Source organism: Scomber japonicus, chromosome 16 (genome assembly GCF_027409825.1).
Source record: "Scomber japonicus isolate fScoJap1 chromosome 16, fScoJap1.pri, whole genome shotgun sequence".
NCBI classification, from domain to species: domain Eukaryota; kingdom Metazoa; phylum Chordata; class Actinopteri; order Scombriformes; family Scombridae; genus Scomber; species Scomber japonicus.
The window spans coordinates 873,146-888,145 of record NC_070593.1 but is presented as its reverse complement, the minus strand read 5'-3'; the positions used below and the strand labels follow the sequence as shown (position 1 = coordinate 888,145).

Below are 15,000 nucleotides of genomic sequence, written 5' to 3'. Positions count from 1 at the left end.
AAGGAAGGAAGAAAAAGGAGGGAGAGAAGTAGGAAGGAAGGAAAGGAGGAAGGAAGGAGGGAAGGAAGGAAAGAAGAAGGAAGAAGGGAGGAAGGTAGGAAGGAAGGAAGGTAGGAAGAAGGAAGAAAAAGGAGGGAGGGAAGTAGGAAGGAAGGAAAGGAGGGAGGAAGGAAGGAGGGAAGGAAGGAAAGAAGAAGGAAGAAGGGAGGAAGGAAGGTAGGAAGGAAGGAGGGAAGGAAGGAAGGAAGGAAGAAAAAGGAGGGAGAGAAGTAGGAAGGAAGGAAAGGAGGGAGGAAGGAAGGAAGGAAGGAAGGAAGGAAGGAAAGGAGGGAGGGAGGGAAGGAAGGAAGGAAGGAAAGGAGGGAGGAAGGAAGGAAGGAAGGAAAGGAGGGAGGGAGGGAGGAAGAAGGGAGGAAGGAAAGAAGGGAAGGAGGGAAGGAAGGAAGAAAAAGGAGGGAGAGAAGGAGGGAAGGAAGGAAAGAAGAAGGAAGAAGGGAGGAAGGTAGGAAGGAAGGTAGGTAGGAAGGAAGGAAGGAGTGAAGGAAGGAACGAAGAAAAAGGAGCGAGAGAAGTAGGAAGGAAGGAAAGGAGGGAGGAAGGAAGGAAAGGAGGGAGGAAGGAAGGAAGGAAGGAAGGAAAGGGGGGAAGGAAGGAAAGAAGAAGGAAGAAGGGAAGGAAGGAAGAGTCAAAACAGATGGCTCTCTGTTGAGGCTTTACTGTCCCTGTAGTGAACTTCATCTTGGACTCAAACATCAAACTATTTAAACCAGAGGACTCAAACTCATTTTCATTCGAGGGCCACAAACAGCCCAATTTGAGCTCATGTGGGCCGGATCATGAACAAGATGGAAGGAAGGAAGGAAGGAAGGAAGGAAGGAAGGAAGGAAGGAAGGAAAAGAAGGAAGGCAGAAAGGAAGGAAGGTGAGAAGGAAAGATAAGAAGAAGGAAGAAAGGACAGGTGGAAGGAAGGAAAGAATAAAAGTGAGGAAGGAAGAAAGGAAAGATTGGAAAAGAAGACAGGGAGGAAAGATGGAAGGAAGGAAGGACAGAAGGAAGGAAGGAAGGAAAGACAGGGAAGGTAAGTGGCGGGCCGGTTCTGGCCCACGGGCCGCATGTTTGACACCCCTGATTTAAACTAAAGTGTATTTTCTACCAGAGCTCATCATTCTGAGATCAGACTGCTCATATCTGGACCGGATATTCATTCCTTCATGGCGGCGTGCACCAGACGAGCAAGCTTAGTCTTTAGTTGTGCAGTGAGGTTGCCATGGTTACCGCGCTGACATCCCATATCAAACTAAGCTCTCTAGCACAAAATAAAAACATAATCCTCCGGTCCACAGCGAACACTCTGAGTCTGGGTGAGAAATGAAGTCTCTCAGAGCACCTTGGTAGGCCAGTGGTTACCGTGGTTACCGTGCAAAATAATGACAGCATCCCGGGTTAGGCTGACTGATGTGTGAACTCAGGACTGTGATCGAGGCTCCAGGTTCATCTCTGAGTTTAAACCACATTTAAAAGAGATGTTTGAACAAAAGTTTGTGTGTGTGTGTGTGTGTGTGTGTGTGTGTGTGTGTGTGTGTGTGTGTGTGTGTGTGTGTGTGTGTGTGCTGATTGATCTGAACTCTGAAAGCGTGACATCAATCTATGATTTGTGTAATTCCTAACAGCAGCGTTCTTGTTCTGAGCGGCTTTGTGGAGCGCTGACACGATGAGGGAAAAGTTTGTCCCTCCGTGGATTTAAATCCTTGTTTTAAGTCGTCTTTAAATCTTCAGACTGACTCTGAGAGCGCCGGCCGTCACGCAGGAAGTGGCGGCTGCTGACTCTGAGAGCGCCGGCCGTCACGCAGGAAGTGGCGGCTGCTGACTCTGAGAGCGCCGGCCGTCACGCAGGAAGTGGCGGCTGAGTGGAACTGTGTCGTCCCGTCCGTCCTGATGAAAGCTCCCCTGCAAACACGCTCTGTCAGACACTTCCTGTCAGACCAGCGGCCTGCGTTAAGCCTCTTACCGCGGCCTGCTGTCGTACAGCCGTAGCGTGCACGGCGAGATGCAGCGTGCACGGCCACAGGCAGCGTGCACGCCGAGCTGCAGCAGGAAGCTCATGATCCAGAGCTGATGGAAGGTGACAGCGTTTACATCTCTGCTGCTGATCAGCTGTGAACTCACTGCAGCGTGCACGGCCAGCAGCAGCGTGCACGGCCAGCAGCAACGTGCACGGCCAGCAGCAACCGTGCATGGCCAGCAGCCAGCAGCAGCGTGCACGGCCAGCAGCCAGCAGCAGCGTGCACGGCCAGCAGCAACGTGCATGGCCAGCAGCAGCGTGCATGGCCTGCAGCAGCGTGCACGGCCAGCAGCCAGCAGCAGCGTGCATGGCCAGCAGCAGCGTGCACGGCCAGCAGCAGCGTGCACGGCCAGCAGCAACGTGCACGGCCAGCAGCAACGTGCACGGCCAGCAGCAGCATTGACACGGCCAGCAGCAGCATTGACATGGCCCGCAGCAGCGTGCAAGGCCAGCAGCAGCGTGCACGGCCAGCAGCAGCGTGCACGGCCAGCAGCAGCGTGCATGGCCTGCAGCAACGTGCACGGGCAGCAGCAGCGTGCACGGCCAACAGCAACGTGCACGGCCAGCAGCAACGTGCACGGCCAGCAGCATTGACACGGCCAGCAGCACCGTGCACGGCCAGCAGCAGCGTGCACGGCCAGCAGCATTGACACAGCCAGCAGCAGCGTGCACGGCCAGCAGCATTGACACAGCCAGCAGCAGCGTGCACGGCCAGCAGCAGCGTGCACGGCTGATGGAAGGTGACAGCGTGAACTCACCGCTGGCGTTTTACACTCGGCTCGTCCTGCAGCAGCCAATCAGACGACAGCAGAGTGTGAGCTGAAACTCGACGTGACGACTCGCCAGACTGACGCTCACACGTTCACTGTTCTCTCTCAGTGAGTCTCATATTCAGACCCAAACTTATTTATGTTAATTAGGGATATTAGCTCTATATTGGCTTCTCTGCTGATATCCAATATGGTCCAACTCTTCATTTACGAGTCTGAAATCACCCGATACCGATAAATGAAGACTTTAAACACCAGAACTAGTAACAACATAACATTTCTCCGACTGTTGAATTAACACATGAAGCCTCATTTTATTGTGAAGCTCCACTGGATGCAAACACAAATGCAACATGGCTTTCTACATGTTAACACTGTCTGAGCTAAATAAGAGAACTACTTCAACTTAAAGACAGTGTAAAGTGAATTCAGACATTTTCTTCTAAACACATTAAATAGGTCATAAATGTATTTCTATAAAATGTGTAAAAAGCATTTCAACCATTTAGATTTGAATTGTGGAGCTAGGATTAGCATAAACCCGCCCCTGCTGCTGTAGAGCTATAAATACATTCAGCACACACTACTACTACTACAGTCTACAGTTAGCCAGTTAGCTGAGTTAGCACTACTACTACTACAGTCTACCGTTAGCCAGTTAGCTGAGTTAGCACTACTACTACTACAGTCTACAGTTAGCCAGTTAGCTGAGTTAGCACTACTACTACTACAGTCTACAGTTAGCCAGTTAGCTGAGTTAGCACTACTACTACTACAGTCTACAGTTAGCCAGTTAGCTGAGTTAGCTGCGAGCTACCAGCCGAGTTAGCCACCGAGCTAGCCGCCGAGTTAGCAGCTGAGTTAGCACTACTACTACTACTGTCTACAGTTAGCCAGTTAGCTGAGTTAGCACTACTACTACTACAGTCTACAGTTAGCCAGTTAGCTGAGTTAGCCGCCGAGCTAGCTGCCGAGTTAGCAGCTGAGTTAGCCGCCGAGTTAGCAGCTGAGTTAGCCGCCGAGCTAGCAGCAGAAAGCTCTCAGACGTAGAGTCCATGTTTCTGGTAGAGGTGGTGACTTTGATTGACAGGTGACACTTGGTAGGGGGCGGGGCTTCAGAGGCTGATTTTTGAACTTTGAAGCCTAATTTCATATATTTGGCGATTTTTTTAATCATTCAAATTTGGCAGGGTGGTTAACAACACACTTTTCTGTGGTATGTTAAACTCAGAACACATATTTATTCTTATTTTACTTTTTAAATGATAATATTATTATAACGTTACTATTTAAACACTAATCTGACATCGTGAGTGTGACAGTGTTGTAGTAGTGAAATGATAAATGTGTGGAAGAGTCCTTTAAAGTCTTGTGTGCAGTGACAGTTCATCCTTCAGACGGTCACATGAAGCTGAAACGGACCAAAAATCTTAAATTCAGATTATTCAGCAATGACATGAAGTCTGAGTCAGCCAATCAGGACTCAGCTCTGTTATCAGGTCGCCCATGTTGGAGGGTTTCGTCCAGTCAGGTGACTTTTCTTCTTCTTCTTCTTCTTCTTCTTCTTTAGAGGTTTAATCCTCCAACCTGCAGATCAGCACACACACACACACACACACACACACACACACAGAGAGAGAGAGAGAGACTGTTTACTGTCATATTAACTTGAGTTTTATAATCCTGCTGCCTCTGAGATTAACACACACACACACACACACACACACACACACACACACACACACACACACACACACACACACACACACACACACACACACACACACACACACACACACACACACACACACTGACTCTTTCATCATTTCTTCTTCTCAAATCTAAAAGACACATGAAACTAAAACTGAAAATCTGACTGGACGGATTCTACAAGAAAAAAGCACCAAAGAAAATTCATAATATTCATAATTTTGGTGCATAAATATTTAATCTTGATGTTTAAACTTTAAGATGTTCAAACCAACAAAGACAGGAAATAATGAAACCGTCATTAACGTTTATCAGACGAGAGAAAAACAAAAGCATCACATATGTTTTGGTACTAAAAGGCTTCTATTGTAATAATTCTTCATTATTTATTTAAATGATTTTGCTGTGACATCATCAGTGCTGCGTTCAGGTGTCGCCACAAATATCAGGAGAAAAAGCTTCTTCTGCTTTCAGAGAATTAAAATCTCTTAAACATTGTCTGCTCTAGTTCATACGCTTCTCTGAGCTCTCTCACCAAGAAAGTGTTATTTAAACAATCACTTCTTTGCTTTTCCTCTTTGTTGCCATGACAACATAAAACATGGATTTATTTCCTCATTGAGCCTAAATGTGATGTTTTACAGCCTCTACAGACTCATTCACACCTGTATCCATAGCAACCATAGCACAACCTGTATCTATAGCAACCACAACACAACCTGTATCTATAGCAACCATAGCACAACCTGTATCTATAGCAACCATAGCACAACCTGTATCTATAGCAACCATAGCACAACCTGTATCTATAGCAACCATAGCACAACCTGTATCTATAGCAACCATAGAACAACCTGTATCTATAGCAACCATAACACAACCTGTATCTATAGCAACCATAACATAACCTGTATCTATAGCAACCATAACACAACCTGTATCTATAGCAACCATAGCACAACCTGTATCTATAGCAACCATAACATAACCTGTATCTATAGCAACCACAGCACAACCTGTATCTATAGCAACCATAACACAACCTGTATCTATAGCAACCATAGCGCAACCTGTATCCATAGCAACCATAGCACAACCTGTATCTGTAGCAACCGTAGCACAACCTGTATCTATAGCAACCATAGCACAACCTGTATCTATAGCAACCATAGCACAACCTGTATCTATAGCAACCATAGCACAACCTGTATCTATAGCAACCATAGCACAACCTGTATCTATAGCGACCGTAGCACAACCTGTATCTATAGCAACCATAGCACAACCTGTATCTATAGCAACCATAGAACAACCCGTATCTATAGCAACCATAGCACAACCTGTATCTATAGCAACCAAAGCACAACCTGTATCTATAGCAACCATAGAACAACCTGTATCTATAGCGACCATAGCACAACTTGTATCTATAGCAACTGTAGAACAACCTGTATCTATAGCAACCATAACACAACCTGTATCTATAGCAACCATAACACGACCTGTATCTATAGCAACCATAACACGACCTGTATCTATAGCAACCATAGCGCGACCTGTATCTATAGCAACCATAGCGCAACCTGTATCTATAGCAACCATAGCGCAACCTGTATCTATAGCAACCATAGCGCAACCTGTATCTATAGCAACCATAGCGCAACCTGTATCTATAGCAACCATAACACAACCTGTATCTATAGCAACCATAACACAACCTGTATCTATAGCAACCATAACACAACCTGTATCTATAGCAACCATAACACAACCTGTATCTATAGCAACCATAACACAACTTGTATCTATAGCAACCACAACACAACCTGTATCTATAGCAACCATAAAATAACCTGTATCTATAGCAACCACAGCACAACCTGTATCTATAGCAACCACAGCACTACCTTTATCTATAGCAACCATAACACAACCTGTATCTATAGCAACCATAGCACAACCTGTATCTATAGCAACCATAGCACAACCTGTATCTATAGCAACCATAGAACATGATGGTCTGTCTGTGCATTACATAGCTGCCAAAGGAAGCAAGGAAGGATGGAAGGATGGAAAGATGGAAGTAAGTAAGGAAGGTAGGAAGGAAGGAAGGACAAATGACTCGAAGGAAGGAAGGAAGGAAGGAAGGAAGGAAGGACAAATGACTCGAAGGAAGGAAGGAAGGAAGGAAGGAAGGAAGGAAGGAAGGAAGGTAGGAAGGAAGGAAGGAAGGACAAATGACTCGAAGGAAGGAAGGAAGGAAGGAAGGAAGGACAAATGACTCGAGGGAAGGAAGGAAGGAAGAAAGACAGGAAGGAAAGATTGCCCAAAAAGTTAAATGGGTTCATTAAGAGCTTTAAAAGTAAAGTTCTCCTGCTGTGTGTGACCTCTGACCTCTGTGTGACCTCTGACCCCTGTGTGTCTCTCAGGCTGTGTGTGACCTCTGACCCCTGTGTGTCCTCAGGAAAGGCCTACGCTCCTGAGTTTTACTACGACACTTACAGCGCTTTGTGGCAGAACCGGCCGCGTGTTTACGGCTTCAGGCTGCAGTGGACACAGATGGAGCCCAGCGCTGTGGACCGGATCCTGGCCTACAGGCTCGGCATCAGGCAGGTCAGTACACACACACACACACACACACACACACACACACACACACACACACACACACACACACACACACACACACACACACACACACACACAAACACTCACAAGAACACTACATGTGGATCCATCCGCCCCTGAAAATAGTGCCTGTGTGTGTGTGTGTGCGTTTTTCTATCCTGGTGGGGACCGCAACCTCACATACTACCAACCCTGTGGGGACCGACTCCTGGTTTCCATGGTAACGAGCATTGGAGTCAATAGCAAACAGCCTCCTGATAGGCCTGGTCCCCACAAGGTTGGTTTTCCTGACTGTGTGTGAACCCCAGAGGTCACACGCGGTACTGCAGTGTGGGGACCTTTTCCTGGCTAAGTGTGTAAGTGTGTATATTAGCATGTGATGTCAATTGTATGCTAATAGGCGTTAGCATTACGGGTCCCAACGAGGGGGGCAAAATTCAGGTTTCAAATTGATGTGAGAGTTTTTGATATTTCAAGTCATTTTTTTGCTCAAATAGAATTATGAGTTAAAATTACGTCTCTAGACCCTTTAGAAAGGCTGGACCCCAGTCAGGGTCCCCACGAGGTAGTAAAAACAGGTATGTGTGTGTGTGTTTATGTACATGTTTTTATGTGTGTCTGTGTGTGTATGACTGCACTGTGCAGAGAGAGAGACGAGCAGCATCAGGTCCAGCTTCCTGTTACCTGCTGCAGCTTCCTGTTACCTGCTGCAGCTTCCTGTTACCTGCTGCAGCTTCCTGTTACCTGCTGTAGCTTCCTGTTACCTGCTGCAGCTTCCTGTTACCTGCTGCAGCTTCCTGTTACCTGCTGTAGCTTCCTGTTACCTGCTGTAGATTCCTGTTACCTGCTGTAGCTTCCTGTTACCTGCTGCAGCTTCCTGTTACCTGCTGCAGCTTCCTGTTACCTGCTGCAGCTTCCTGTTACCTGCTGCAGCTTCCTGTTACCTGCTGCAGCTTCCTGTTACCTGCTGCAGCTTCCTGTTACCTGCTGCAGCTTCCTGAGATGGAGACAGTTTTCTTTCCTCTGAGGTTTTTTGTGCAGAAAATGGATTTAAATCATGTTTAAATGTCATCAGGCAGAGTTAACACAAACACTGTTTAATAAATCTGCTTTCATTTCTTAAAAAACCTTCAAACTGATATTTTAATATTCATGATTACATTTTATTATTAAACACTTAACGGCTATCAAACTGCTGCAGAGTGTTTGTACCTGAGAGCCTGAAGCAGCAGCAGCAGCCGAGAGGCTCAGAGGACGAGGAGGAGGAGGGCGAGGAGGGCTTGTTGCCATGGCGACTGGCCTGTCTTTTTCATTCATACGAGTCTGTACAAATGTGCTGCAGAGAAAGAGAGAGAGACAGAGAGAGAGAGAGAGAGAGAGAGAGAGAGAGAGAGAGAGAGACAGAGAGAGAGAGAGAGGCAGAGAGAGAGACATAGAGAGAGACAGAGAGAGAGAGAGACATACAGAGAGAGAGAGAGAGATACAGAGAGAGAGAGAGACATAGAGAGAGAGAGACATACAGAGAGAGAGAGAGAGACATACAGAGAGAGAGAGAGAGAGAGAGGCAGAAAGAGAGAGAGACAGAGAGAGAGAGAGAGACAAAGAGACAGAGAGAGAGAGAGAGGCAGAGAGAGAGACATAGAGAGAGACAGAGAGAGAGAGAGACATACAGAGAGAGAGAGAGAGATACAGAGAGAGAGAGAGACATAGAGAGAGAGAGACATACAGAGAGAGAGAGAGAGACATACAGAGAGAGAGAGAGAGAGAGAGGCAGAAAGAGAGAGAGACAGAGAGAGAGAGAGAGACAAAGAGACAGAGAGAGAGAGAGAGAGAGACAGAGAGAGAGATAGAGAGACAGAGAGAGAGAGAGAGCAGGGAGGAAGTGCTGATGGGACGGAAAATGATGAGATGAAGAAGAAGAAGTGGAGAGAATGAGGGCAAGAAAGAGGTGAGAGGGAAGAAGATGATGATGATGATGATGAGGAGAGACTGGGAGGAGAAGAAATGGGAGAGAGCGAGGTGAGATGTTGGAGGAGGAAGAGGAGGAAGAGGAGGAAGAGGAGGGAGAGTTTACTGGAGTGTAAACAGAGCAGGATGAAGAGAAGTTTTTGGTAAAGCATGAAGTCAGCTGTGAGGAAGAGTTTCACTCATGATGATGTCAAACATGCGGCCCGGGGGCCAGAACCGGCCCACCGAGGCGTCCAATCCGGCCCACTTTCCCTCCTGTCATCTGTCCTTCTTTCCTTCTTTGTTTCCTACCCTCCATCCTTCCTTCCTTCCTTCCATCTTTCCTTAATTTTCTTTTCCTTTCTTCCTTTCCTTCTACCCTCCTTTCCTTCCTTGCTTCCGTCCTTCCTTCCGTCCATCTTTCCTTCATCTTCCTTTTTCTTTCCTTCCTTCCATCCTCCCACCCTCCCTTCCTTCTCCCTTTCCTTCCTCCTCCCTTCCTCCCTCCCTCCCTTCCTCCCTTCCTCCTTCCTCCCTTCCTTCTCCCTTTCCTTCCTTCCTTCCTACCTTATTTCCTCCCTTTCCTTCCTTCTTCCTCCCTTCCTTCTTCCCTCCCTCCCTCCTACCTTCCTTCCTTCTTCCTCCCTTCCTCCCTCCCTTCCATCCTTCCTTCCTCCCTTCCTCCCTTCCTTCTCCCTTCCCTCCCTTCCTCCCTTCCTCCCTTCCTCCCTTTCCTTCCTTTCCTTCCTTCTCCCTTTCCTTGACTGGAGGCCAACAGGAGTGTTAAAGAAGTGAAATGTCCCTGAACGCATCGTCCTGCTGTGTTTCAGATGAGCCAGTCTCGCTGGTGGGAGCAGGAGATTCCCATGGAGGGAAGCATCCTTCTTCCTCCCTTCCTCCCTTCCATCTCCCTTTCCTTCCTTCTTCCTCCCTTCCTTCTTCCCTCCATCCCTCCCTCCTACCTTCCTTCCTTCCTTCTTCCTCCCTTCCATCTCCCTTTCCTTCCTTCTTCCACCCTCCCTTCCTTCCTCCTTTCCTTCCTTCTCCTTTTCCTTCCTTCTCCCTTTTCCTTCCTTCCTTCCTTCCTTCCCTCCATCCTTTCTTCCTTCCTTCCTTTCTCCCTCCCTCCTTTTCCTTCCTTCTTCCTCCCTTCCTTCTCCCTTTCCTTCCTTCCTTCCTACCTTATTTCCTCCCTTTCTTCCTTCTTCCTCCCTTCCCTCCCTCCCTCCCTTCCTCCCTTCCTCCCTTCCTCCTTTCCTTCCTTCCTCCCTTCCTCCCTTTCTTCCTTCCTCCCTTCCTTCTTTCCTCATTCCTTTCTGTCCGTCTTCCACCCTCCTTTCCTTCCTCCCTCCCTCCCTCCCTCCCTCCCTTCCTCCCTCCCTCCCTTCCTCCTTTCCTTCCTTCTCCCTTTCCTTGACTGGAGGCCAACAGGAGTGTTAAAGAAGTGAAATGTCCCTGAACGCATCGTCCTGCTGTGTTTCAGATGAGCCAGTCTCGCTGGTGGGAGCAGGAGATTCCCATGGAATTCCCATTCCTCCCTTTCTTCCTCCCTCCCTTCCTCCCTTCCTTCTCCTTTTCCTTCCTCCTCCCTTCCTCCCTTTCTTCCTTCCTCCCTTCCTTCCTTCCTCCCTTCCTTCTTTCCTCATTCCTTTCCGTCCGTCTTCCACCCTCCTTTGCTTCCTCCCTCCCTCCCTCCCTTCCTCCCTCCCTTCCTCCCTTCCTTCTCCCTTTCCTTCCTCCTCCCTTCCTCCCTTTCTTCCTTCCTCCCTTCCTTCCTTCCTCCCTTCCTTCTTTCCTCATTCCTTTCCGTCCGTCTTCCACCCTCCTTTCCTTCCTCCCTCCCTCCCTCCCTCCCTCCATCCCTTCCTCCTTTCCTTCCTTCTCCCTTTCCTTTCCTTCCTACCAACAGGAGTGTTAAAGAAGTGAAATGTCCCTGAACGCATCGTCCTGCTGTGTTTCAGATGAGCCAGTCTCGCTGGTGGGAGCAGGAGATTCCCATGGAGGGAAGCATCCTTCTTCCTCCCTTCCTCCCTTCCATCTCCCTTTCCTTCCTTCTTCCTCCCTTCCTTCTTTCCTCCCTCCCTCCCTCCTACCTTCCTTCCTTCCTTCTTTCTTCCATCCATCTCCCTTTCCTTCCGTCTTCCTCCCTTCCATCTCCCTTTCCTTCCTTCTTCCACCCTCCCTTCCTTCCTCCTTTCCTTCCTTCTCCTTTTCTTTCCTTCTCCCTTTCCTTCCGTCCTTCCTTCCTTCCTTCCTTCCCTCCATCCTTTCTTCCTTCCTTCCTTTCTCCCTCCTTCCTTTTCCTTCCTCCTTCCTCCCTTCCTTCTCCCTTTCCTTCCTTCCTTCCTACCTTATTTCCTCCCTTTCCTTCCTTCTTCCTCCCTTCCCTCCCTCCCTCCCTTCCTCCCTCCCTCTCTTCTCCCTTTCCTTCCTCCTCCCTTCCTCCCTTTCTTCCTTCCTCCCTTCCTTCTTTCCTCATTCCTTTCTGTCCGTCTTCCACCCTCCTTTCCTTCCTCCCTCCCTCCCGCCCTCCGTCCCTCCCTCCCTCCCTTCCTCCTTTCCTTCCTTCTCCCTTTCCTTGACTGGAGGCCAACAGGAGTGTTAAAGAAGTGAAATGTCCCTGAACGCATCGTCCTGCTGTGTTTCAGATGAGCCAGTCTCGCTGGTGGGAGCAGGAGATTCCCATGGAGGGAAGCATCCTTCTTCCTCCCTTCCTCCCTTCCATCTCCCTTTCCTTCCTTCTTCCTCCCTTCCTTCTTTCCTCCCTCCCTCCCTCCTACCTTCCTTCCTTCCTTCTTTCTTCCATCCATCTCCCTTTCCTTCCGTCTTCCTCCCTTCCATCTCCCTTTCCTTCCTTCTTCCACCCTCCCTTCCTTCCTCCTTTCCTTCCTTCTCCTTTTCTTTCCTTCTCCCTTTCCTTCCGTCCTTCCTTCCTTCCTTCCTTCCCTCCATCCTTTCTTCCTTCCTTCCTTTCTCCCTCCTTCCTTTTCCTTCCTCCTTCCTCCCTTCCTTCTCCCTTTCCTTCCTTCCTTCCTACCTTATTTCCTCCCTTTCCTTCCTTCTTCCTCCCTTCCTTCTTCCCTCCCTCCCTCCTACCTTCCTTCCTTCTTTCTTCCATCCTTCTCCCTTTCCTTCCTTCTTCCTCCCTTCCTCCCTCCCTTCCATCCTTCCTTCCTCCCTTCCTCCCTTCCTTCTCCCTTCCCTCCCTCCCTTCCTTCCTCCCTTCCTCCTTTCCTTCCTTCTCCCTTTCCTTGACTGGAGGCCAACAGGAGTGTTAAAGAAGTGAAATGTCCCTGAACGCATCGTCCTGCTGTGTTTCAGATGAGCCAGTCTCGCTGGTGGGAGCAGGAGATTCCCATGGAGGGAAGCATCCAGAAGGGGGAGCTGTTGACCTACAACCTGACGGAGCTCGTCAAGCCGGAGTCGTACCTGGTTCGCCTGACGCCCATCACCCGCTACGGAGAGGGAGACGCCACCGAACGCATCATCACGTACAGCGGTGGGTCGTCTGCATAGCGTTTGGTTTCTTTCCTTCAGGCAGCTGCTGGGTTTTATTTGATTTCTATTAAAGTTTAGTTTAGGAAGGAATTTAGTTTAAACACCTGCAACAGAGTGATGCAGATTCAGTCATATTTAATTAGGGCTGTCGAACGATTAATTTTTTTAATCGAGATTAATCTCAGAGTTTCCATAGTTAATCGTGATTAATGGCGTTTTGAATTGCGTGTTTAAAATCCTGTTATTTTCCATTTGAAGGCAGTTTTAAGCCCATAATGTAAAGCATTTCTTACCAGAGTGTCTTAACTGGGAATCAATCACGGCTCTGCTGCGACTCCCACACTCCAAAATGGTCCTTTGGTGGAGCTGAGGCTGGCTTGGCTGCACCTGGGTGTTTAGCGTGGAGGTGCTAACTCAAACTCCACGTACTCCGGTGGTAGTTAAACTCCGTTTGACACAGGTTGCATTTTACTTTTGACTTGTCAACTGAAGCGTCTGGAAGTGTTTTAAAGTTAAACAAGCCATTCAAAAGTCCAGTAGCTCTCTTACTTTCCATCAGCGCGGTAGGTTTACTGCAGGAGGCCACTTATTATTATTGGTAATAACCCTTTAAACTAGGACGCACACTGAGAGATCTTCTTTTCTTTTTCCTTAAAACACAAAAAAACCCTCAATACAAGTTAGGAAAAGGAAGAGAGAGTAATTTATTTCCTGTCTTTCATTCTGGTTACTTCCTAAATAAATGAACAAAGAGACTTCCTGTTCTGCTGAATAATCACTTTGACAACAGACACTCAGGACTTTGCTGTTTGCAGCGTGAAACAAAGTGAGGAGGATAAATATAATTCAAGAAGACAAACAATAAAATGATATAATCCTTATTCAGCTGTTCTGTTGTATTAAACATTCCTTCTACTTGAAAGCGGATCAGAGAAATGGAAGCTTCTGAATATGATTTAATATATTCAGCTTCTCTCTGCTGCTCAGGGAGGAAGGAAGGAAGGAAGGAAGGAAGGAAGGAAGGAAGGATTTAATATATTCAGCTCCACTCTGCTGCTCAGGTTCATATTTAGTATTTTAACCTTCATTTATATTTAAGAATGATTCAGAGCAAAAAACTCATTCAAACAAACAATCTGATCTGATGAAGGGAAGGAAGGAGGGAGGGAGGGACGGATGGATGATGGATGGATGGATGGATGGCCAGATGGACAGAAGAAAGGAAGGAAGGAAGGACATAGAAGGAAGGATGGACAGAAGGAAGAAAAGAAGGAAGGAAGGAAATAAATAAAAGAATTCTTCTTTTACTTAACTTATATTTCCATATCAGTGTCCTCGATCCTGTATCTGCTGTGTGTGTGTGTGTGTGTGTGTGTGTGTGTGTGTGTGTGTGTGTGTGTGTGTGTGTGTGTGTAGCTTTGTGTCTTCACACTGTCCCAGATCTGTAGTGCTAACGGTAGCGCTGCTAACACGCTGTGACATTACACACCACCTCTGCTGTGGAGTGAAGCCAAGCCTGGAGGACACACACACACACACACACACACACACACACACACACACACACACACACACACACACACACACACAGATCATGGTCACTTCTGGGGACAGCACATAGACGTATATTAATTTTCTGGAGACATAACCACTGACCCAAAATCAGCTTTTTCCCGACTGGGGACTCGACTTTTGTCCCCAATTAACTAGTCCCTAAAAGAAGCCTATGACAGAACACACACACACACACACACACACACACACACACACACACACACACACACACACACATATACACACACACACACACACACACACACACGCACAGACACACACACACACACACACACACACACACACAAGAAGGAAGGATGGACAGAAGGAATGAAGGAAGGATGTAAGATCATGCCAAACTAGTTGATATGGTGTTAGGTAGGAAGGAAGGAAGGAAGGAAGGAAGGAAGGAAGGAAGGATGTAAGATCATGCCAAACTAGTTGATATGGTGTTAGGAAGGAAGGAAGGAAGGAAGGTAGGAAGGAAGGAAGGAAGGAAGGAAGGATGTAAGATCACACACACAGACACACACACACACACACACACACACACAGACACACACACACATATACACACACACACACACACACACACACTCTGACTAAACCTCATCAAATCTTCATAAAGTGACTCTGATGGATTTTCACAGAAACGACCCGAAGGAAAGAAATCGATCTAAAAACTGACGGAGTGTGTGTGTGTGTGTGTGTCTGTGTGTGTGTGTGTGTGTGTGTGTGTGTGTGTGTGTGTGTGTGTGTGTGTGTGTGTGTGTGTGTGTGTGTGTGTGTGTGTGTGTGTTAATGCTGTAGGCTGTTGTCTTCACACACAGC

The 15,000-nt window shown here is 47.6% G+C and overlaps 1 protein-coding gene across 1 annotated transcript in view; it reads left to right on the top strand.

Annotated features, from left to right (window-relative positions):
• The window catches only part of LOC128375756 (MAM domain-containing glycosylphosphatidylinositol anchor protein 2-like), a 46,046-nt gene that overhangs the window by 26,414 nt on the left and 4,632 nt on the right, over positions 1-15,000 (top strand). The window contains exons 3-4 of the mRNA XM_053336173.1: positions 7,007-7,155; positions 12,439-12,616. Of these exons, the coding sequence (XP_053192148.1) occupies positions 7,007-7,155; positions 12,439-12,616 (327 nt within the window). The remainder of the gene's footprint in view (positions 1-7,006; positions 7,156-12,438; positions 12,617-15,000) is intronic.